General features: G+C 37.7%; 1 protein-coding gene across 3 annotated transcripts in view; it reads left to right on the top strand.

Annotated features, from left to right (window-relative positions):
* UBE2W (ubiquitin conjugating enzyme E2 W) overlaps positions 1-26,037 on the top strand; it is an 84,544-nt gene that overhangs the window by 49,885 nt on the left and 8,622 nt on the right. For all 3 annotated transcript variants that reach the window (XM_017520171.2, XM_017520170.2, XM_037735437.1), the window contains 3 exons: positions 1,061-1,163; positions 12,816-12,971; positions 17,782-17,857. In XM_017520171.2, the coding sequence (XP_017375660.1) occupies positions 1,061-1,163; positions 12,816-12,971; positions 17,782-17,857 (335 nt within the window). The remainder of the gene's footprint in view (positions 1-1,060; positions 1,164-12,815; positions 12,972-17,781; positions 17,858-26,037) is intronic.

Genomic DNA, 26,037 nt, shown 5'->3' with positions numbered 1-26,037 from the left:
TTTTTGAGACAGAGTCTTGCTCTGTTGCCCAGGCTGGAGTGTAGTGGTATAATCTCGGCTCACTGTAACCTCCGCCTCCCGGGTTAAAGTGATTCTCCTGCCCCAGCCTCCTGAGCAGCTGGGATTACAGGTGCACACTACCATGTCTGGCTAATTTTTGTGTTTTTTTTAGTAGAGATGGGGTTTCATGTTAGCCAGGATGGTCTTGATTTTCTGACCTCATGATCCGTCCACCTCAGCCTCCCAAAGTCCTGGGATTACAGACTTGAGCCACCGTGCTTGGCTGCTGCCCTGTAATCTTTGCTTGTCATTATCCCTTATTCTTCCCCCATCTTAAAATAGCAAGAAATAGTATATAGACTAAAAATAAAAACATATTTATATTTATGATTGTTACAGATGAAAATAAAGTAGGCTTGCATAGATGCCATAGAAATCTATTCTGGACTTCATTAAACAATTGATACATAGTGTGAGATAAAGGAAAGGCACTACAAAGCTTTGCTTAACTCTCAGAGTAAGTGGACTGATGTCAGTTTAGTTCCCCTTTCCCTGTTAATCTTCTCTAGAATGTTGATGAAAAAAATAAGTCTGACAGCTACAGTTCTCTGTTGTCATTGTCTATATGTATTTCTCCATGGCTTCCACCAGTAATAATCAGGCAGTTGATTAGTTTGATATTATGTGTAAAATACATAATATCAGCATTGTAGAAATGATATTTTGGAAAAATTAGTTAGTATAAATCAAGTAGGAAGAGCACAGGCTTTGGTGTCGGCACACCTAAGTTTGAGTTTTTATTTTGTTTGCTTTTTTAGACCTGGCTCTGTCTTTTGCTAGCTGTCTCACCTTGACCTGGTTATTTAACCCCTGAGTGTCAGAGAAAGGGATATGTCATGAGTATTAACGCTCAGAGTTATTGTGAGACTGGCAACTGCTGTTACGAATAAACAACTCTTGTCCCAGTGCTTAGTGTATAGGAAGTAGTTGGTGTTCTCTTTTCTCCTCCTTACCCCAGTCTCTATTATCTTAAGTTTTTAATTTGCCTTTTCTATTCTAGGTGGATTGTAGACATGGAAGGTGCACCAGGTACCTTATATGAAGGGGAAAAGTTTCAACTTCTATTTAAATTTAGTAGTCGATATCCTTTTGACTCTCCTCAGGTAATTGCCTTGCTTTAAATTTTTTTTTTTTTTTTTTTTTTTTTTTTTTTTTTTTTTTTTTTTTTTTTTTTTATATTTTTTTTTTTTTTTTTTTTTTTTTTTTTTTTTTTAGATAGCTAAATGCCAGTGATGTCTAAGTAAAAACATATAAATCAATTATATGTATTTAGATGGATTTGTTATTTCAATCTTATTTGTAATATAAGCAAGATACTATGAACATTACACTTCATTGGGATTAGGGCTTTACTGTATTTGTGCTTCTAAAATTATTCTGTTTGTTTTTTATCCATAAATGCTAGCAGAAAAGGGAATAGAAATCTAACCAGGCCTCTAGGCTGGGGGTCCCCAACCTCCATGCTTCGGACTGTTTCTGGTCCATGGCCTGTTAGGAGTAGGGCCACACGGCAGGAAGTGAGCTGCATTACTGCCTGAGCTTTGCCTCCTGTCAGATCAGCAGTGGCATTAGATTCTCATAGGAGTACAAGCCTTATTGTGAACTACAGAAGTGAGGGATAGAGGTAGTATGCTCCTTATGAAAATCTAATGCCTGATGATCTGAGATGGAACAGTTTAATCCAAAACCATCATCCAACACCCCCACCCCATCCATGGAAAAATTGTCTTCCACCAGACTGGTCCCTTGTGCCAACAATATTGGGGACAAGTACTCTAGGATGTGGGAGAAGTTGGCATTTTAGAATAACTGGAGGCACTTCCCGTAGGTCAGATAATAGAATCACATGGTGAAGAGAAAAGTTTTCTTTGGAAGGAGTACTTTGATTTTGCATTGACTTGCTGTCTTTGCAACCTCTTAGTACTGGAAGGGCAGAGTACATCACCAGGTGTTAAATATCTAAACATCGACCCAAAGTCTGATTATTATGATTTTATGCCCAGTCAGTTTAGTTAATAGCTTAATACTTAGACAAGGGATAATGGTGGTAGAGGAATGTTTTTGAGAGCTATTTAAATATGGTAAATGATTAATCAGAGGTTAGAGAAAGGAAGACTCTAGGATGACTTGCAGATTTCTGGCTTTGTAAGATAGGTAACTGAGTTACTATAATTACTTATTCTTAAGAGAATTATTATAACAAAGCACTTCATTTTTAAAATTTGAGGCTTTCGATATCCGTTGGCTAAAGGGATAAGCGTAATGACAACTCCTTCTGGTATTGCTAGCTAATGAGCTATTCTGGAAAATAGAACCAAATACCTGAAATATTTCCCAGATACTGAAAATTTAGCTTGTTGGGTGCTGAAGTATACTGTGTGGAGGAAAATGGTATTTCATTGCTACTTTAAACAATATACCAAACACAGCTTAGTCTTTTCTTAGTCATGTAAGAGAAGAGATAGAAGTCAGTTATTGTATTGTGCTGTAAGTAAAGAGATAATTGTTTTAAGTGAAAGGGTATGTGCTATTGTGACCTCTAGATGTCTGTAATAAGCATCTATAGACTATAATAAAAAGTCAAAACAAACATCTCTCCAGAAGATTGTCATCGCTTTCTCTTGTTGCATTCTGGCTGGTCTGCATCATTTCTATGAATGCGTGAAGACAACGGGATCTCAGTCCCTTTTCATCTTCAGCCTATTTGTCTACCTTCAACTAAGTTCATTGATGGTATGGGAAGGAAGGCTATGTCACACCAACTCAGAAGCTTTTGACTAGGGAGACAGTGGGGAAAGCTTACTCTGGGAGCTTACAGATTTTTCACCAGAGGAAAATAATATTTCTGTAAGCATGAAACCAAGTCAAGAACGTGTTCTCTAAACTCTTTCCTTAATATTTAATTCTAAATCAAATATCAAACTTAAAAATAATGTTGAATTTCTTTTTTAATATTTATGTAAGTTACAGCATTTGTAATAATTTCTCCCTCTTGTTCTACCTCAAATTCATTTTATTCTCCTTCCCTGATTTTAGTTCTGCCCGCTCTTTCAATTGGTGTTATCCAGGTTCTTTATTCAGCACTCTGTTACTCTTCTCACTCTTCCTTCACCTTCAGTCGCCTTAAGCAGCTAACTCCCAGAACTATAGTTCTGGGAACACCTCTTCTTTTAAGGCTTAATTTCACACCCTTGTGAGTACCTCCAGACATCTCAAATTTAACACAACTAAACTTGACCTTTCCAATAACAAAATAAAGAATTTTTTTTCTTTATTCTGGTTACTGTCCACCTGTCTATTTTGTATTAAATTTTTCTCTTTTTCTACACTCCTCCCTCCTGCGTTTGAAAGGCAGCCCACTCCTTTCTTACTGTCAGTGCTGTAGTTGTTTTTTTTTGAGACAGTTTCACTTTGTCACCCAGGTTGGAGTACAGAGGTGTGATCTCGAACTTGGCTCACTGCAGCTTTTGCCTCCGGGGCTCAAATGATCCCCCCATCTCAGCCTCCCAAGCAGCTGGGACTACAGGTGCATGTCACCACCACACCCAGCTAATTTTTGTATTTTTTGTAGAGATGGGGTTTTGCCACGTTGCCCAGACTAATCTCGAACTTCTAGGCGCAAGCGATAAGCCTACCTCCTTGGCCTCCCAAAGTGCTGGGATTACATATGTGAGTCATCATGCCTGCCTAATCCAGGTTTTTATCTTTTAATTGAACGGCTACAGTAGCCTATAGGTCTTTGGATTCCTATGCATCCTCTCATGGCGCCATTAGATTTCTTTGAAGACACAGTTAGCTCATTGGTTACAAACCACGCATACACCCCCACCCCCACTTCACTTCCACAGCACTCTGTCTCACCCCACATTCCCCAGAATTCCCCATCCCCTGACAGTAAAACCTCCTAATGGTTTTTATTTCCTATGGAATCAAGTTTTTAGCCTGGCATTCAAGTCCCTGTGTAGTCACATCCAAACTTAACTTTTTTTGCACTTCCATGCATTCTGTATTATTTCTATAATACTTTGTAATTTAACTTACATTCTGATTTTGTCTTCTAACACCTTTTAATGAAGTGGTTAGGGGAGGTAAATTCATCCTCATTTTATATGTGAAGAAATTGAAGCTTGTAGAAGTGGAGTGCCTTGTTCATGTTTTAATAGCTAGTTAATAGAACAGTCAAGACCCAAACCCAAGTCTTTCCTTTCCTCCTTTACCATACTGCCAATTAGATGCAAGTACCAGTGTGGAAAAAAATGCCTACTTATCTATGCAGTAATTTCCTCTCAAAGTAAAAGATTATATGTGAAATAAATGATACCTTTGAAAGCCAGTTATTTTCACCCTTTCTGAAATATGAGGATTCCTTTTTTAATTCACTTTTTTTGATGGGGTAGATCAAAAAAAGTAACCTACATATGCTGTGTTGTAATCATAGCTCACTGCAGCCTCCAGCTTCTGGGCTCAAGTGATCTTCCACCTCAGTCTCCAGAGTAGCAGGGGCTACAGCCAAGTGCCACCATGCCTAGCTGTTTTTTTTTTTATTTTTTATTTATTTATGTATTTATTTTTTTGAGACAAAGTCTCACTGTTGCCCAGGCTAGAGTGCAGTGGCATGATCTTGGCTCACTGCAGCCTCTGCCTCCTGAGCTCAAACCGTCCTCCCTCTGCCTCAGCCTCTCCAAGTAGCTGCAACTATAGGTATGCACTACCATGCCCGGCTAATTTTTTTGTATTTTTGGTAGAGAAAAGGTTTCTCCATGTTGACTGGGCTGGTCTCGAACTCCTGTCCTCAAGTGATCCACCTGCCTTGGCCTGTTAAAGTACTGGGATCATAGGCACGCCCAGTGAGGATTTCTTTTTTAATATCAGTTAATTCTGTTAGCCCCTCTCATGGCATAGAGGCTGTATGTTCTAATATCCATTGATGGGGAAAATGACAAAACTAGTCTGAGGCCAGTAATACTTTAAAATTTTTAAAAATGTATTTATACATAATCTGTATGGTTTTAACATAATTATAATGGTTCAAACATCAATGCTTGATGTGCTTGTATATGTCAAGATTTTTCCAATAACTGAAATTTTCCAGAGATCCAATGCCCTGGGAAAGCAGCTGGAATCAATCTTCTAGGGCAGTAAAATTCCCCCACAATTTTATTTGACGAAACTCTGTAGCATTAGCATTTGTTAGATAAATTAGTCTTTCATCTTTCTGGCTAGGTGTGGTAGCTCATGCTTGTAACCCAGGCACTTTGAGAGGCTGAGGCAGCCGGACACTTAAGCCCAGGAGTTTGAGACCAGCCTGGGCAGTGTAGGCCGACCCCATCTCTAAAAAAGAAAGAAAGAAGAAGCCTTTCACCTTTCCATGACATCAGCAGTACTGAGTTTATCACTAGTTACAAGAGTAGAATTTGGGAAATATTTCTAGAATAGATTAATCTCATTACCGCTTTTGTACCTGTAAATGAGATCTGTTATACACCATTATGGTTTGTTGTGTTTTTCCTCTTCCCAGTTGTATTAATACCTGATATTGTGTCCTGCCTTATGATGAAAAAGTCACTTTTCTAAAATGTTTGGCTCAGTTATTTGCCTTAAAAGAAAGAAGAATAACAAATAATTTGTCAGTTAATGTGGAAACAGAGATGAGGCATCTTTTCATCACTGCTTGCCGCTAATGTACATTTACTGTCAGCCATACAGAAAAGATCTTTCTACGTATATATTCTGTTTTCTGAGGATACAGGAAAATGGTTGGTTAATTCAACATGTATTGGGCATGTATTTGGCATCAAATACTGTTTCTTCCTCAGAGAGGGGAGAGAATACAGAGATTTAAAAGGCATTGGGCTTGCCTTTAAACAGTTTATAATCTGTTTAGTATTTGGATAGGAAAATATTCATTCTGTATTTCTTGAGCATGTATCATGAGACAGACGCTGTGCTGGGTGCCCGTGATTCCGTGATGACCAAAACTGCAAAAACAACAAAAATCCTGCTTAGGTGGAATTTGCATTCTTGTGGGAAGAGACAGTAAGCAATGAGTTAAATACATATAGTATGGAAGATGGTGGGGGAAAAGTACAGAAAGGGGGATGAGGGTATTGAAATACTGGATAGAGTCACTGGAAAGATTTCAGTGAGAAGGTGACACTGGAGGAGAGATCTGAAAGATGTGCAGGAGTAAGCCATTTGAAAGAGTTGAGAGAACAGGTGAAGACAAAATGCAAAGGCTCTAAATCTGGAACATTCAGGATAGGTCCCTGGAGTACTGTATAAACAGGAAGGGGAGTATAAGGCCTAGGTCAGTGTATTAGGCCATTTTTTGCACTGCTATAAAGAAATACCTGAGACACTAGGTAGTTTATAAAGAAAAGAGGTTTATACAGTTGTGCAGGCTGTACAAAAGCATAGTGTTGCCATCTTCTTCTGGTGATGGCCTCAGGAAGCTTACCGTCATGGCAGAAGATAAAGAAGGAGCAGGTGTCTCCCATGGTGAGTGTGAGAGCAAGAGTCAGTGGAAAGGTGCCACACACTTTTAAACAACCAAATCTCAAGAGAAATCATTCACTGTCGAGGACATCACCAAACCATTCATGAGAGCATCCACCCCAGTGACACAAACACCTCCCACACCTCCAACATTGGGGGTTACATTGACATGAGATTTGGACATGACAGACATCCAAACTGTATCGGTCAGAGAGATCATTTTGACTGGAGGGGTCATCACAGATTGTATAGGACATTTATAGCCCATTGTAAGAATTTTGACTTTTTACTCTCAGTGAGATCAGGAAGCCTTTGGAAGATTTTGATCAGAGGAATAACATAGTCCTATTTAAAGTTAAAAGGACCAGTCTGGCTGTTGTGTGGCATAAAAACTGTTCAGGGCATTAAAGGTGCAAGGAGATGAGATGGACCATTACAGTAACCCAGGTGAAACGATGGTGACTTGCACCAGAAGGGTAGCAGTGGATGTTTTGGAAGGTGGTCATATTTTGGACCTGTTTTAACAGTTGAATCAACAGGATTTGCTTATGGATTAATTTGGAGTATGACTGAGGAAGAGGAGTCATGGAAGACTCCATGATTTTTGGCGTATACAGCTGTACAGACAGTTAACTGAAGTTTGAATTGTATGCTTTGGGAGCAAAAGGGAAAACAACCAAGGTTGAACTGGGCCTTAAAGGACAAAGAGTTTATGTGAAAAATATAGGGCAAGGTGTGAAAGGACTTGGCCTCTTCAGATTTGTGAACATATTAGCTGTTGTAGTTTTATGTGTCGATACATGTGGGGGTTACAGCAGGAGAAGAGAGTGGAAAGATATTTTGGGGCTCATCAAAAAGGATCTTGCAGTGTGAAAGAAGCTTGACATTTCTCTCATAGATATTAGGAGAGATGGCCCGTCTCCATCAAAACTCTGAAGTCCACAGCTGAGTGTGGTGGCTCATGGCTGTAATCCCAGCACTTTGGGAGGCCAGTGAGTGCACATCACTTGAGGTCAGGTGTTTGAGACTAGCCTGGCTAACATGGTGAAACCCCTACTAAAAATGCAAAAATTAGCTAGGCATGGTGGTATGCACCTGTAGTCCCAGCTTTTCAGAGGCTGAGGCAGAAGAATTGCTTGAACCGAGGAGGTGGAGGTTGCAGTGAGCCAAGATCACACCACTGCATTCCAGCCTGGGCAATAGAGTGAGACTCCATCTCAAAAACAAAACAAAACCAAAAAAAGAAAAAAAAAAAAAGAAGCCATCAAGCTTAGTATCTTCACACTACTACTACTTTTTGTGTCTACATCCAAGGTAAAGTTCTTCCATTACTTTACATGTCCGATAGTTATACCCCTTTTTTCTGTTAAAACATTCTATTTGAGTGGAACAAATCTGAAATACATGTATGTCACCTTTACTTATGTTTTATTGAGATGAGGTCTCACTGTGTCGCTTAGGCTGGAGTGCAGTTGCATGATCTCTGCTCACTGCAACCGCCACCTCCTGGGTTCAAACAATTCTCCCGCCTCAGCCACCTGAGCAGCTGGGATTATAGGCACGCACCACAACACTTATTTAATTTTTGTATTTTTAGGTGAGATGAGGTTTCACCATATTGGCCAGGCTTGTCTGGAACTCCTGACCTCAAGTGATCCACCTGCCTCAGCCTCCCAAAGTGCTGGGATTACAGGCGTGAGTCACCGCTCCTGATTTATACTACCTTTAAACCTCCCAGTTACACAGGGTTATTGTTTTTGAGATTTTTAACTAATATTTGGTGAGGAAATTTTCAGTATTTTAGAAGTAGGGTAAATACTTATTTTAGAGGGAAGGGAACAGTGTCTCTTTGATTTGAAGCCCTTTTGATACTAAGAGTGGTGCTGAAAGTACAAATGTCTTGATTATAAAGCTTTAACCCTCTCCTGTTTATGCCCCCTTACCACAGATCCTTTTCTGTTGCTCAAAATTCATTCATTGCAGAGATTGAGAACCTATTTTCATGATGTCCTCATCTTGTCTTTTTCTCCTGGTCTGATTTTCCATCCTCTTTCATGAGGTGATGTTCAAGCTTTCCAAAGTCTTTGTGAGTAACAGTTTTTATTGCCTTAAATTGTCAAGCATTTTTGGCCACCAGAAAGAAGGTGAACAGTGAACACTATTCACTGAAGACTTGGGGGTCAAGGAGAAGGAAGACGGAGGATTAGACTGGTAGGCTGAGAGAACACAGAGTATAAAGAGAATGATTATCATCCAAGGCAATCCAAGTTTAGTTTCGTTGTGCCCAATAATTTTGTCTTTGCAGTACTTCTATAGTTGCATGGTACTGGTTATTACAGAGTATCAGGGAACACTTATGGATGCTTGCTGATACATATGAGAGGACTAAAAAGAGAAAATTGGATTGAAAGCAATGCTAAAATTCCAATCTCCAGTCATTTTTGTCAAATACTTGCCATTTATGGTAGACTACCTATATCATATGTTATACATAATTAAATATCTGATTTAGTTTCCATTACAACAATAAACTCATTGCTTGTATGGTCAGTTTATGTAGTTACACATTAAGTACTATCATTTGCTTATAATTGTAATCAGAGAACACATTTTCCTCATACTGTCCCTGGAAAAACATTGGTATCCATATTGTAGATTGGCTTTTATAATTATATTGTTTTGTACTGCTCATTTGTATATACTGTGTTTTGACCTAGCTTGACACCATATTAGGTGATTGACTTTCTAACTACCTCTGCACCAGTAGTCTGAACAGTAGTTTGCCTCCTTTGTGGTAAGATCTCAGTACCATAAGGTCTTTCAGTACTAGGTTTGATGTTTGGAAATTCTTGAATTTCATATTAGAAAGTTACCTAATATCCATCCTTTATTTTGTTCTTAGTAATAATGCAGAGGTTTTTAGTAAAGTGTATAAACCTATAGAAGTGTACAATTACAAGTCTACTTTCAATTATTGATTTTTGTTAAGTCATTGTAATAAATTAACTGGGGGTGGTGGCACATACCTGTAATCTTAGCTACTTGGGAGGCTGAGGCAGGAGAATTGTTTAAACCGGGGAGGAGGAGGTTGCAGTGAGCCAAGATCGCGCCATTGTACTGTAGCCTGGGCAACAAGGGTGAAACTCTGTCTCAAAAAAAAAGAAAAGAAAAGAAAAAATGCTATTTGTGGAATCTGTGCTTATTTGCCTTTTATATGAATGAACTATTGGAAAAACTTTTCCTTTTTTTTTTTTTCTTCTTCCAGAAATTCACCTCTGGCATGTAAATTCACCCTTTCCATGTTTAAATAAACTTCTAAAATTCTGTATCTGGCCAGTTAGGCCCTTGGGGTTACCTATTATATAATATATGCAAATAATTAATTTCCCTTGTTTTGGTTGCCTAAATTTTCGGGTTGCTAAAAGTTTCATGAATATACCCTGCATGCAGAATGTTAAAAAGCCCCTGCTGTTTTATTTAAAGGTTATTGAGATCTGAATTATTTTTATAATTAGTTTTACTTCAGAATTGTTTCTGTCTCTCTTCTTTGCTTACAGAATGTCTACTGCTTCTGCTGTAGGTGTTTTCTACTGCTACTCATTCCTTTTCTTTCTCTTTTCTTCTGAGTTCCTTTTGGTTCATGCCTACCTCTGGCTCTCAGGCCAAGTGATTTAGAAACATTTCTCTTTAGGATAAATACTGCTTTCTTTGTGCTCTGAATTGGCTGGTGGAAACATCGTGTGGTAACCTTCGTGTTGCTTTTTTCTTAAAAGGTTGGTGATTCAGTTTTGCCAAAGAAGATAATTAGGCAGTTTGTTTGTTTGTTTGTTTGTTTTTTTGCACTTGCAGATCACTATTTTGCTTGACTTCTTGAGACAGGCCTTACTGGAAAAAAATCTCTTTTAAAAAACAATTGTGGCCAGATAATGAACTCCTGGGTATTGCTTGTGTTTTAATGAAAATATCCTACTGGTCAAATGGCTTTTTATGGCAAAATGAATACCCCAACGCAGATGCATATTCTGTAAGATTTGTAAACTCCCATTTTCCACATCTATAACACATGGTAATATCAGATGCATATGATGTAAAAACAATAGTTCATATTTATTAGAAATTTTATTAAAAAATATTGTGGACAGACTCAAAGTATAGAACTATCAGACCATTTAAGCATGTTTTCTTTTACGGAGCAATACTTTTTTTTAGCAAAAAGTAATGAAGAGGACACTAGCACGGAGAGATATAATTGAGAAAAATGGCATGCTTAGAGCATAGCCATTACAAAGTCAAAGTCCTTTCAGGGGCCTCATGTAATTAGGTAGGTTGAGTGACTTGATTTCTCTTATTTTGAGACTTTACTTTTGCTTTTTAGCTTTTTTTTTTTTAAAGTGGGAATAGAGGGTCGATGTCCAGAATTTAAAGAAAAAAAAAAAAAAAAGAAACATGCAAGTATGGAAAATCATTCCTTTGGGGAAAAAAATGCCTTTTGCTGTCTTATGTAGCCTCAGCCAAGGAAATGTGTCCCATATGTTAGTTAATATATTTGAATTATTAGAAGACTCCTAATCATATGAAAGACTGCTTTTTTAATGTGTAAGTCTTTGTAAAATTGTGACAAAATCAGATTCATAGCTAGATACTTAGAATATCTATAAAACCTTAGCTTATGGTAATTTCCTATAACATATTCCATATTAAACTACAGCATACCTTACTCTATTTATACTTACATGACTGGTTCTTTTTTCTGCTCTCTAAAGATGAAAGGGTATGTCTAAAGCAATACTTGTGTATCTTTTGTCAGTTTCTGCTATAATTTAAGGTAAGATTTCTCCTTACTAATAGTCTGCTATAGTTGGGTATGAGGCAGGTTGCAGGGCTGAGAGAGATGCTGTAAATCTGATTTAGGAATTGTTGGTTTATATCTGATGAGCTTTATAAAAATCTCATATCTACTAAATCGGAATCTGTGAAAGCAGGACACTTGAATTTGTCTCATTATTGTTGCCCAGGCTGGAGTGCAGTGGCGCGATCTCGACTCACTATAACCTCTACCTCCCAGGTTCCAGAAATTCTCTTGCCTCAGCCTCCCGAGTAGCTGAGATTACAGGTGCCTGCCACCACACCTAGCTAATTTTTGTATTTTTATTAGAGGGCAGGGTTTCACCATGTTGACCAGACTGGTCTCGAACTCCTGACCTCAGGTGATCTACCACCCCCCTTAGCCTCCCAAAGTGTTGAGATTACAGGCATGAGCCATTGCACCCGGCCTCAAATTTGTATTTTTAACCAGATCTCCAGCTATGTTTTTTGTTTGTTTTGTTTTTGTTTTTTTAATGGCGAGATCAGGAGTTAGGAATTACTGCTAACCTGTAGAATAAATATAGTACACAGTATAAACATAAGACTTCTCCTTTCTTCAGACAACTTTGGACTATGCGTACAGATTCCTCAGGATATATAAATTTATTCTCCTGCCTATTTGTGTAGGTAAACAAGTTTAAGAAAAAATACTATAGGATATTTATTAAATTATTAGGGCAAAGGAAGAAAATAATGGATTTATTACCATTCAAAACATTGCTGAGGCAAGATAGAGAAAGGAAAAACAGTGTTACAAGAATTGAGTAAAAGGAAAAGGAGAGTAGAACAGCAAGCAGTTGGGAGACTTGGTCAGCTTTTGTATTTTTTGTCAAGGCACATAGTTATTTACAGATTAACAGCTAGTAACTTGTGCCTGTCATAATGGATGTGTGAGTTTAGAGGAGGTGGAATATATAGCAATCATTTCCCTTTGCACATGCACCTTAGAGCTAACATTGTTACAGATAGTAGTAGTAGGAGTATTCCTACCACCTGTCATTCATATTTTCCCAAAATTGAATATTTTTGTTTGGAATTTTAACATACTTGATTTTTATATACAGAGAGCAATGAATAGAATTTGAAAAAATGATTCTTACAGTGAAAAAATATGTAGTAGTTTAGAATTTTTAAGGAGAATTTATCAAAAATAACCAAAATAAAAAATAATTTGGGTTCTTTTCCCTACTACGTGGTTACTCATTCAGTGAAACCAGTACTTACTGAGTTAATGAGAGTAAACAAATAAGCAGTTGTTTATCATGTTCCTGGCACTGATTTTGGTTTGTTTTTATTTTGTTTTTGTACAGTCAATACTTGTTATATGTGGAGACTATTTTAGTTTTTGGTAATAGAGAATATTTGAGTTTTAATGGAATTTTATTCTCTCTTAGGTCATGTTTACTGGTGAAAATATTCCTGTTCATCCTCATGTTTATAGCAATGGTCATATCTGTTTATCCATTCTAACAGAAGACTGGTCCCCAGCGCTCTCAGTCCAATCAGTTTGTCTTAGCATTATTAGCATGCTTTCCAGCTGCAAAGAAAAGGTAGGACTTTTCAGAATTATTCCAGAAAATATTTCTTCTCTCACTTTAGGTAGATAAACAATTTTAATATGTAATTATTTTTATTTGGAGGAAAGACTTAGGCTTTTTATTTTAAAACTATAGGGAATTTCATGTTTAATAATAAATTGGAAAGTTATTTTGATATCTTTCATTCCAAATAGAAGTTTTAAATGTTGAATGAGGTAGAAGCCAGACTTACTGTTTCATATTTTTTTAAACAGGAAATGTGTGCACATGTTCTTAAATAATCTAATTTTATTCCCAGAAGCATGCACAGGGTAAAAGTGTACAAGAAATTCTTTTTGTGGATTTCACAGTGGAAAGCCTCAGAAATATGCATCATAGCTTCCTTCTTCCCTCTGCCAGCTCCCACCCTACCAGCATGTTTCATAGAATTTTTCAGGAACCGGAGTTTTCCTATCCTCATAATTAGGTTGAAGGAGGAAGACCAATTTACCAGCAGAATTTTCAGGACGTTTCTTCCTGTTCTCCTTTATTAATCCACAGATTCTTTGTCTGTCTAATGGAAGTGGGGGCGGGGGAAGGGGTGGAAAACAGAAAGGAAAAATCACTTCCTAAATTTAAAATATAGGCTGGCTTCCATGGCTCACGCCTGTAATCCCAGCACTTTGCTGGGAGGCCGAAGAAGGCAGATCACCTGAGGTCAGGAGTTAGAGGCCAGCCTGGCCAACAAGGTGAAACCCGTCTCTTCTAAAAATACAAAAATTAGCTGGGTGTGATGGTGTGCACTTCTAATCCCAGCTGTGTGAGAGACTTGTTGTAGGAGAATCGCTTGAACCCAGGAGGCAGAGGTTTCAGTGAGCCAAGATCGCACCACTGCACTCCAGCCTGGGTGACAGAGTGAGACTCCATCTCAAAAATAATACAGTAAATCTAAAATACATACATTAATTTAGGATACCCTTTAAAGGTGTCTGAATCCTCTGTGCATTTCTGGTCCTCTTATCATTCCTTTTTGAGGGTTAGTATAGCATAATATTCATGTATTTCTACATTTTAAAATCCCTCTTAAATCCCCATGAGGGTTTCCTTTTGCATTCTGTTTAAAGGAAAAACAAATTTGCCCTAGTAGTTAGGGAGCTATTTGTGTTTTGCAGTTTTCTTCTCTGTTCTCCAAATTGAACTGATTGTCATTTTTATTAAATTAGTATTTGGAGAACATTTAAGATAATAGTTCACTTTAAAATGATAGGTTATTTAGAACCTGAAGCACTCTAAGCCACAGCATATGAAATAATGGGTTAAATTGCCTTTTTTTTTTTTTTTTTTTTTGAGGCGGAGTTTCGCTCTTGTTACCCAGGCTGTAGTGCAATGGCGCCATCTCGGCTCACCGCAACCTCCGCCTCCCGGATTTAAGCAATTCTCCTGCCTCAACCTCCCGAGTAGATGGGACTACAGGCGTGTGCCACCATGCCCAGCTAATTTTTGTATTTTTAGTAGAGACGGGGTTTCACCTTGTTGACCAGGATGGTCTCGATCTCTTGACCTCGTGATCCATCTGCCTTGACCTCGTGATCCACCCGCCTCGACCTCCCAAAGTGCTGGGATTGTAGGCGTGAGCTGCCGTGCCTGGCCTGCTTCTGTTTTGTTTTTACTCATTTATTGCTTATTGCTTTTATATTTTCTCCTCTCACCCACCCCAACACACACAAGTATTAAACTTCTCTGCGTAGGGCAAAGCAGTTAGTGGGTACAAGGTCTTCTATGTTCCTGTTACGCTTTAAGTCTATAGAAAGGTAAGATGGTAACAACAGGATTTAATAAGAAAGTTATGAAGATGTGAACGTTAGCGATACCTGTGTATAGTCTTGCATGTGCCTCATGATTATTAGATTTTGTTTACATTTAAATGTATTTTTATTAAAAACTAGAGAATGACCATATTCTCTGTATGTTTCCTTCATCATCATCTAACCTTCACTATTCCCCTTACATTCTAATCGTCTGCTAGTAGTGTTTCTTGCATACTTAGTATAAGACTAATCATTCCATTTAAAGCACTAATAAACTATATTTTTACTGCTACCATTGTATAATATGTTTAACCAAGATGATCTGGAAGTCAAGATTTCCATGAAATATGATAAAATTCAAAAAATTTACTAGTAGTATGTGCTATTTTTACTGTGCCAAGTGATAAGTTACAAAGATGAAAAGGAAATTTTCTTTGGCATTGAGGGGATCTAGCTTGAAAGAAACCTTAAAAAGTCTTTTAGGCAAGGTGCAGTGGATCACTTGAGGCCAGGAGTTTGAGACCAGCCTAGGCAAAATGGCTAAACCCCATCAACTAAAAATAAATTAGCTGGGTATGGTGGTGCATGCCTGTAGACCCAGCTACTTGGGTGGCTGATGCACGAGAATTGCTTAAACCCAGGAAGCCAAGGTTGCAGTAAGCTGAGATCGCACCACTGCACTCCAGCCTGGGCAGTAGAGCAAGACTCTGCCTCAAACAAAACAAAACAAAACAAAACAAAACAAAACAGTATTTTAAATACCCACTTACACGTTTTACTATTAAAATGGGTAAATTTTATTCTGTAGTAGACAAGGTTCTATGGGCTTTACTTTATGATTCTATTACTATTAAAATATTTTACTTTAGGTGTTTGAGACTTTAGTCATCATTCTTTTATTCCAATTCTGTTTTGCACAGTCAAGAGTGGTTCCATGGGCTGAAAGTATTTAAATTCAGTATGTCATTAGATTACAGTGGATTAAAGATAATTTCTGATATTTTGATCATAGGCCTTTCAGTAAATGCCACTTTACTTGCATGCCTTTATAATACACGTACATCATTCACACTTTTCAGTTTGTATCCCATTCCTAAAACAATTTCATAAGATTTCTTTTGTATAGTTTCTTTTCTAAGAACAGTATCTCCCTGATCACTTATCAGGGAGATAGGTGATTTAAGCAAATGAGAATGAGTATTTTTTTCTAAATATTTTTTGAAGACTTTTCTGATGATTCTTGGGTTCTAATCAAGATGTACATAAAATGAATTTGTGAAATTATTTGCTGTAGTAGTAACAATTCCGTATGAACATAGATTTGACTTTGCAGAATCATCCCTTCCTTGAAGTATCTAATTTCATAATATTAATTTTTTAGGAATTTTCTCTAATTGTGTCCCCAGATTAACTTGGGATACTTTAATGTCTTGTGCTGTAACATTTTTTTTTGTTAAATGAAATTAATATTAACACACAGGGGCATTATGAGGCTCAACTAGGATGATAGTTGTATATATGAGTTTTAGAAGTGTCAAATTGACTTGCTGTTTTCCGTCCTGCTATCACAGAGTCCTACTCACCATTGCTTCCTGGTTAGACTTTCCTTAAATGATGTCATACCAAACTCACTTATTTTCATTAGCTTCGGGTAGAGGAAAGGATTCCCCTAATCTCTCATTTTCATTGCCTTAGCTAAGCAGATTTAAGTCTGAAAATAAATCCTATGTATACACTATAAAATGTTTAAGGATGGGAAAATAATTAAGTTATCAGGATAATTCTGAAAGTAGGCATAAAGGAGACTAAAGGATAAGGTTAGCTATCATATCTATAAACTTTAATATAGCTCTGATACAAATTTGACGTTTCCAAGTCTGTGTAGAGAGTAACATTTTCTTTTGTGTGGTTAGTATCCAATAGATTTCAAGAAAAATCTCTTCCATAATATATCTTCAGTGTTGTTGGCATCACTTTATCTGATGTAGCTCCCTTGCAGAGCTGCCATATATTTCTCATACTGTTCTAGTCAGGGCGTAAGTACAGCAGAGGGGCCAATTATAGTAGAAATGCCAATATATATTTTTTCCCTTTTTTTCTCAAGTATTGTTTAGAAACTGAATCTTCTGGTCTATCTTTGATGTTATTCTGTTATAGTAAAAAAATAGTTCTTTGTGGAGGTTTGCACATTGCTTGACTTCTTTAGGCAAATCTAGTTTAGTAGGCTTTTCTGTTTTTTTGTTTTGTTTGTTTATTTATGAGACAGAGTCTCACTTGTCACGTAGGCTGGAGTGCAGTGGCGCGATCTGGGCTCACTGCAACTTCTGCCTCCTGGGTTCAAGCAGTTCTTCTGCCTCAGCCTCCCAGGTAACTGGGATTACAGGTGCCCGCCACCACGCCCAGCTATGTTTTTTTGCATTTTTAGTGGAGACTGGGTTTCACCATGTTGGCCAGGCTGGTACTCCTGACCTCAGGTGATTCACCTGCCTCGGCCTCCCAAAGTACTGGGATTACAGGCATGAGCCACTGTGCCTGCCAGTTTTGTTTTTTAATAGAGATGAGGTCTCAGTATGTTGCCCAGGCTGGTCTTGAACTCCTGGGCTCAAGTGATCCTCCCACCTTGACCTCCAAAAGTGCTAGGATTACAGACTGAGCCACCTCACTTGGATTGACTTTTAATGAGCTCACAAAGTTATTTATTAAATTATTTCCAGGGAACTAGCAAGATACATCAAACCAAAATTCTTTGCAACTCAGTGTTGCCCCTTCTGGTGTAATCGTCATTCTCTCCTGATAACACTGGAACCTAACACAGATCACACACAAACACCCTTATTATTATTTTTTGATTTAGGTGTTAAGCATCTACATTTCCTGGAATACATTTTTAGTTTTTATTCTTTTAGATATATTGTCCATGTTTATGTTGTTTTTTATGCATTTTGTGTTAATTTTGCTTAAGCTTTTATTAAAACTGTCTCCCCCTTAGTTTTACTGTTTTTTGACTTGTCTATTTAAATTCTTTTTTGTTTCAGAGACGACCACCAGATAATTCTTTTTATGTGCGAACATGTAACAAGAATCCAAAGAAAACAAAATGGTGGTATCATGGTAAGCAGTTCGAATTTGTAATTTTTTAGCATTTTGATTTGAAGATTATGTTTGCTAAGACTTGGGGAAAAGAAGGGAAGATATAATTGGTGTTACACTTATGTAATATGAAGAAAATTATTTAAAATACTCTGACATATTTAATGGATGAATTACACTAGATTTTTAATGGGGCAGACAGAATCATAACCATCATAAAAGTAAAATGTAAAATTACTTTGATATTCTGAGACTCTACCATTTATTACAAAAAATAAGTCCTTAATAATCTTTAGATCAAATTAGAACTAGTTACTGGGAGCGCAGGCATGGTGGCTTACATCTGTAATCCCACCACTTTGGGAGGCTGAGGCAAGCAGATCACTTGAGGTTAGGAGTTCAAGACTAGCCTAGTCAAGATGGTGAAACTCCTTCCCTACTAAAAATACAAAAATGAGCTGGATGTGGTGGCATGCACCTGTAATTCCAGCTACTCTGGAGACTGAGGCATGAGAATCTCTGGAGCCCTGGAGGCAAAGGTTGCAGTGAACCGAGATTGCACCACTGTACTCCAGCCTGGGTGAACTAGTTATTGGGAAACCTGTTGTTTGAAATAGAAGTTTTGATGCCTTGTGTATTCATTTAGTTCTGGTACTATTCATGGCTGGGGGGAGGGAGAATCACAGTAAGTTAGAGGTACCTCCTCAAATTAAAGAAAGCTCCCTATTCTAGTTGTCTGGGCTATAGTTCGTAATGTACCGATCAGTGCATATTTTGATTTAGATGCTCATCCTGATCATAGAATAGAGTAGACAGTTAGGTTCGATATGGCTAATATAAATAAGAGGCCTATATAAAAGAGTATTGTCTTTGAGTTTTTTGTGTGTGGGATTTTTTTCCTTAATGTTAACCTGATACAAAATTATAACTAGTAAAAACTAATTCAGCTATGGCCTTCTCCACTTATCTTCTTCTATCCAATGCGAAACCTTCTGTATCCTCACCTAAGTTGAGTAAATTAAAAACTTAAGAGTTACTCAGGTATTGAACTGGTGTAGCTAACCAGAGTCAGTGCAATAGAACTATGCCAGATGTTACAAATTAGAAAACACAAAGAAATATGCTGTTCCTGAGAGACAGGAATGTGAAAATTTAGGCTAATATCAATGAGAAACACATATGACTTAGAAAAAGGTGACAAAACTTTAAGAGCTGTGAAATAAAAATACGTATATTTTTTTTTTTTTTTTTTTTTGAGACAGAGTTTCGCTCTTGTTACCCAGGCTGGAGTGCAATGGCGCAATCTCGGCTCACCGCAACCTCCGCCTCCCGGGTTCAGGCAATTCTCCTGCCCCAGCCTCCTGAGTCGCTGGGATTACAGGCACGCGCCACCATGCCCAGCTAATTTTTTGTATTTTTAGTAGAGACGGGGTTTCACCATGTTGACCAGGATGGTCTCGATCTCTTGACCTCGTGATCCACCCGCCTCGGCCTCCCAAAGTGCTAGGATTACAGGCTTGAGCCACCGCGCCCGGCCAAATACGTATATTTTACAGGTTCAATGGAGTTCATTAAAAATTCAGTAAATGATTGCAGGGTGGGGAGGGAGATAGGTGTTTGAAAAGTTTGGGAAAAGATAGTAGACGAGAAGAGTAGTAGAGTTTCAATTTTGAAACATAAAGGTAATGGGGGAGAATTAATCTATCAGACAGGATACTAAAACTTATTAATGGAAGAATAGATCACTGAAATACAGTTCCTCTTATTTAGATCCTGTGTATATAACATTTGAATATATGATAAATAAGGCATTACAAATCAGTGAGAAGGGGGAGGATTATTTAGTAAGTAATCATCTTGGAAAACTGGTAATCCTTTGGGGAAAGAAATAATATTTTCACTGCATAAAATATTTCCTGTAGATTCAGTATTTATATTTATTTTTTATTTATTTTTTGAGATGGTGTCTTACTCTGTTGCCCAGGTTGGAGTGCAGTGGTGCAGTCTTTACTCACCGTATCCTCCTCTTCCTGAGTTCAAGCAGTTCTCCTGACTCAGCCTCCCTAGTAGCTGAGATTACAGGTACAGCACCATGCCCGGCTAATTTTTGTATTTTTAGTAGAGACAGGGGTTTCGCCATGTTGGCCAGGCTGGTCTTGAACTGCTGACTTCAGGGTGATCCACTCGCCTCGGCCTCCCAAAGCACTGCAATCACAGGCGTGAGCCACCGCACCTGGCCTAATATTTTTAAAATACCACAAAAAAATGTTTTTTTCAATGTTGAGTATCAGCTCCCTGGAGGAAGGAAGAATTTCTGAATTTAAAAGGAATCACAAAGAAATTAAACCTTCAGTTATATGAAAATGTACAGCTTTTATAACTTTAATAACTTTAAACCACTATCATTATAAAGTTTGAAAAAATTGTGAAATGTTTATAGCTTATTAAAAATAAAGACTTTATGAAAGCTGTTTATGGATAAATGACAACATAGGCAAAAAAGTGCAGCTTAGTAAAATAATTACCAGTTTAAGATTTTGAAACTCATTTTCTGAATCTGCAGAGTTTTATAAAACAAATGCTATACTGAAGGAGAGTAAAGAGTAGAATAAAAGTGTTTTCATACTTGCTGGTGATATGTAGCAAGTTCATATAACCTTTAAGGAAGCAGTTTAGCAATATTTAGCAAGCTTGAAGTTCAAGAGCAAACCTTTTGTTTCAGTTATTAAACTTCAAGAAATCTGTCCTTAAAAAAATAATGCTTAAGAAAAGTTTAATTTGCGAAATATTCAGTGTAGCACTTTATTATTATATACTTAATTTCTTAGTCTGCCATCTGTTACCTCTACGTGTGCTATTTGCCTGGAATTAATTCTGCTACACACACAACTCTCTTCTTAGAAGCTCTTTCAGCAAAGTCTTGTTAAGTACTCCCTCCTTGGAGGAACCTCATACACTTTGTTAAGGTGCCTGGAATGCTGGTTTTGCTTTCATTTTTAAGATACCCCCAGATAGTTCTGATGTAGCTAGTCATATGAGAACTATTATTTCTGAGATTATTTGACAAAGTTTCCAAATAGACTCATTAATAAACAGGCTCAATTCTTACTGGACACTGAAGTTCCCTTCAAATTGTTAATAAAACCCAACTTTAATTAAGTGGCCTTTTACTTCAGTTTATATTGCTGGCTTCTCATTCTTTTTACCGTCTCTTGCCTTTTAGGACCAAACGTTAAGCCTCTTCACTCCATGCCTCCACAAAAAAGCTTTAGGAAAAAAAAAAATCCTGAGTGTCAGAGACCCCTCTATCCTACTGTAGTAAGTTACCACATTCATCAAAAATTAAGATTAGCCAATTAGGAATCTTGATAAACATACTTTTTATTTTTTTTCTGAGATGGAGTTTCACTCTTGTTGCTCCAGCTGGAGTGCAATGGCGCGATCTCTACTCACTGCAACCTCTGCCTCCTGGGTTCAAGCGATTCTCCTGCCTCAGCCTCCTGAGTAGCTGGGATTACAGGCATGGGCCACCACGCCCAGCTAATTTTTTTGTATTTTTAGTAGAGGTGGCGTTTCTCCATGTTGGTTAGGCTGGTCTCAAACTTCCAACCTCAGGTGATCTGCCCGGCTAGGCCTCCCAAAGTACTGGGGTTACAGATGGGAGCCACTGCGCCTGGCCAGCCAAACATAATTATTTTTTAGTGTCAGAGTTAAGACTCCACTAATTCTGGTTCAGATTCAGTCTTACTAGTAATAGAAAAATTCTTTTCCACAAGTGTTTTTAAACCACCTTGAGATTTTTCATGCAATTTGAGAAGACATTGTTTAATTTTTTATTATGTATATATTTTTTAAAATACACCCCCCTCTTCTATTTTCTCACCCCATTGTTAGGGGATATTCCTATTTTTCCTTTATTTACTACTCCCTAGTAGAGAAAGTTCAAAAAGATAATCGGTTTTCTAGCCCCTCTAATGCTGGCTTATATGGTTGAAAGGATTTATAAGGAGTCTTTCATCTAAGAATACTTCAGAGTTTTGGCCAGACCCAGTGGCTCATGCCTGTAATCCTAGTGCTTTGGGAGACCAAGGCAGGCAGATCACCTGAGGTCAGGAGTTTGAGACCAGCCTGGCCAACATGGCAAAACCCTCTCTCTACTAAAAATACAGAAATAAACTGGGCTTGGTGGCAGGCACCTGTAATCTCAGCTATTCCAGGGGCCAAGGCAAGAGAATCGCTTGAACCCACTGGGCAGCAGAGGTTGTAGTGAGCTGAGCGAAGATCACGCCACTTCACTCCAGCCTAGGCAAAAGCTTGAGACTCTGTCTCAAAAAAAAAAAATCTTCACAGTTTCTTCCTACTGCTTTTGAATAAGAAATGGGGAAAGATAAAACCAGAAATACAAGGATTAGTTCTTTAAATTACAATTTATAATAGAAGTTATTTTTCTCAGAGTTAACAGTTTTTACATTACTGAGAAATCCACACTTTCATGACAGAAGTATAAAGTTCTTTTTAGTAGTCTGGAGACACAATTTTCAAGTGAGCCGAGAAGTACCAAAAACAAAACAAAGGCTTTCAAACCAAATTAACCTTGTACATAATATAAAATAGTCTGACGTTCATACGGTAATTCGTTTTTCCTATAAACTGACTGAAGGTATCACTTCTTCATTCACCTCTCCCCACCAATGCAAATAAGCAATTTTTAAAAGGCACTTGGATTCTTATTCACCTAAATTATGACTGTTCTAGTCCAGTCCCCAATCTTGAGTACATATATATATTTTTTTTCATTTACAGATAATTCTCTTTAAAATATCTTTGGTTTATTGACTTGGAATGACCATTCTTGTCTCTTTTCTTTTCTTTCTTTCTTTCTTTTTTTTCTTTTTTTTTTTTGAGACAGTCTCGCTCTGTCGCCGGGCACTAGGCTAGAATGCAGTGACGAAATCTTGGTGCCTCCCAGCTTCAGGCAATTCTCCCGCCTCAGCCTCCCAGGTAGCTGGGACTACAGGCGCACGCCACCATGCCCAGCTAATTTTTTTTGTATTTTTAGTAGATACGGGGTTTCACCATGTTGGCCAGGATGGTCTCGATCTCTTGACCTCTCGTGACCTTCCCGCCTCAGCCTCCCAAAGTGCTGGGATTACAGGTCTTATCTCTTAATATATATTTTCTCCTCTTTCTTGAACACTGAATGTTTGAATCATTCCCCTCCACCATTCTCCCTTTAAGGGACAACTTTGTTTTGAAAGTGACTTTCATAACAGTCGAAGAATGGTAATATTTGTTATACATCAAGATGGTAAAGCAGTTTTTCTATCATCCAACTAGGATGGCTGCAGAGAATCTCCTTTGAACTTTTCTTTCACTTTTAAAAAGCTAATGCATTTCAGCTGTGTAGCACATACTGTCTTCTTTTTATATATCAGAATAGCAGTCACAGGCAATGTGAATAATAGCTTTTCCTGGCATTATAGATAAATTTAGAGCATTATAGATAAATTTGGATAATCTTATCAAAGATAATGATACCTTTATAAAAAGCCTAACACATTAATTTTGTTTATTAGAACTTTCCACAAGTCAGCATACCTTTGTCTGCTTAGCTGCTTTAGTTCCAGTATAACACCAAGTTACCAAGAAATACAGACTCTTGATGTTTCTTAGCATCATCTAATTTTCAAAAGATTACAGAACAGGCCAGTTTCCTTATGTGACCTTCAAGGCAGAAAGATCAGAGACTGAACAAAGGCTTACTAAGAATTGGATAAACTCACTGAAACACTTAGCATTTCAATTTCTAGAAACTTAGTGGAATTGTATGCCTCAGGTCTCAAGGTCCACAGTCTTCCTGTGTGGTGTTTCCCAACATACTTGCGTCAAGGTGGGTCACTGTTTGTCAGATCTAAGCAAAGAGGCAAGAGAGGTTTTGGCTTAGATTAGTGACTATATATATACTCCAAAGGGGACTTCCTGGATACTGGATGCAGGGTGGAAGCACAGCTAATGAAAAATAACAAATCTGAAATTTACTTCATTTCCTGGTTTTGTAAGAGGAGGAGGACTCTGCTGACATGCTAAAGCTGAGCTACCGGATACCAGTGTTAAACTTCTTGGGAGAGACCTCTCTCAGCTTAAATTTGTGGTTTTCTAGATTATTAGTTAGAATCCCTTAAGAATTAGGCCAGTCACTGTTTACCCCACTGTTACTGTCTTTATATGCATCATACTTTGTATTTATTTATTTATTTTTGAGGTTCTTACTTAGCACACAGTGATTTGTTACAATGTAAAAGTCACCCCATTAGTGTTTAGAGGTCTTTGGATATATTAAATAAAAGGTTGTCTTGATAGTGGCTGCACATTTCTTTATTACTTGAAGTTGACTATCTCTCAACAATATTCCAGAATTCTTTTATAGTTTCTATTCATTAATGAATTGAAGTCACAACTGCTTTGAAATGCAAATATATTCATTACCAGTTAAGGCAGTAGGGGAGTGGAGGGGATTCTTAGGCTTTGAATAATCAATTGAGCAGGGAGAATAGGGTTCAAAAAATAAAGAAGCCTAACCAAAATAGGTATTTGAAGTAGACGGCTCACCTCAGCATATAGATGAACTGAAGAATTTTCTTATGATTCAGGGCTAGAATCTTCCTTAGAAAACAGATCTACATACAGTTCCATGCACAAATGAATGAGACCTCAAAGTTCTATATCATAAAACAGACACAATCATTGTTTTTGAGAAAGTTAGAAAGTATATCTCTTTGTGAGACCATAAAAATAATTTCAGTGAGGTAGCCAACTAAAATCCATTATTTATATTGATCTATTTGTTTTCTGAGGTCAGTCTCAGGCTTATACAACTTAAATTCATGAATGATTTGCTTCCCACAGAGGGGAGAACAGACCTGTGGCTGGAACCATTCTTTTTAAAGTTTTAGAAAATTGAATGGTTGGTTATAAACTGTAGGTTGAATATCCCTTATTTGAAATGGTTAGGACCAGAAGTGTTTTGGATTTCAGTTTGTTTTGTTTTATTTTGTTTGAATATTTGCAAGTGCATAATTAGCTGTCTTGGGGTTGGGAGCCGAATCTAAACATGAAATTTATGTATGTTTCACATATACCTTAAACACATGATCTGAGGGTAATTTTACACAAAACTTCATTTATTTTTTGAGACAAAATCGCACTCTGTCACTCAGGCTGGAGTGCAGTGGTGCGATCATAGTCGCTGCAGCCTCAACCTCCTGGGCTCAGGTGATCCCCCCACCTCAGTGTTTCAAGTAACTGGGACTACAGACAACATACCACCATTTCCAGCTAATTTTTTTTATATTTTGGGAGGGGTATAGATGGGATTTCATCATGTTGCCCAGATTGGTCTCAAACTCCTGGACTCAATCAGTCTGCCCACCTCAGCCTCCCAAAGTGCTGGGATTGCAGGCATGAGCCACTGCACTTGGACCTATACAGCATTTTAAGCAATTTTTTGCATGAAACAACATTTTAACTGTGACCTGTCACATGAGGTCAGGTCTGGAATTTTCCAGTTTAGGTGTCATGTTAACGCTTAAAAAGTGTCAGATATTGGATTAGGGATGCTCACCCTGTGTAACTTAAGGCTGCTGTTGAAGACTGGCTTCAGAGACCTAGGCTTATAGGAAATGAATTGGCATAATGTTTAGATAGCATGTCCAACAAAATGATGAATCTGTAATTTGGGGGAGGTGTAGAGGAATATCATTTTTTAAAAACCATGGACTACCTTCTAATTCTGTTAAGCTGGAACATTGCTGTAGAAATACAAAGATTGCAAGAGGGCAGAAGCATAAAATTGTCTCAGACTAAGAGTATCAAACGCCTTTTCTTCTGCTATATAGTTGCTGTCCATAGATTTACCTGTGTTGTGAACTTTATTTGTACTACCTTTTAGAGTTACAAAACCATTTACTAAATTCCTGACTCCAGACTTTTACTCAGTTTGTTTGTGCCTTCTGTTTGCCGCTGGTTAACAAGTCTGTTGTCTGTCTACTTTGAAATATTTCTTGAATTGGTTCATTAAAGGAAAATTTTAACGCCCTAAATTGTTGAGAGACAAAACTGTAAATCTCTTCGCTTTCTTGGGGGTAGCATCTACTTCGTATCTACTGACCTATATTACTGTGTTCCCCTTTTTTTTTTTTTTT

Source organism: Cebus imitator, unplaced genomic scaffold, assembly GCF_001604975.1.
Source record: "Cebus imitator isolate Cc_AM_T3 unplaced genomic scaffold, Cebus_imitator-1.0 Scaffold810, whole genome shotgun sequence".
Classification (NCBI taxonomy): Eukaryota; Metazoa; Chordata; class Mammalia; order Primates; family Cebidae; genus Cebus; species Cebus imitator.
This window is presented reverse-complemented; position numbering and strand designations above follow the sequence as displayed.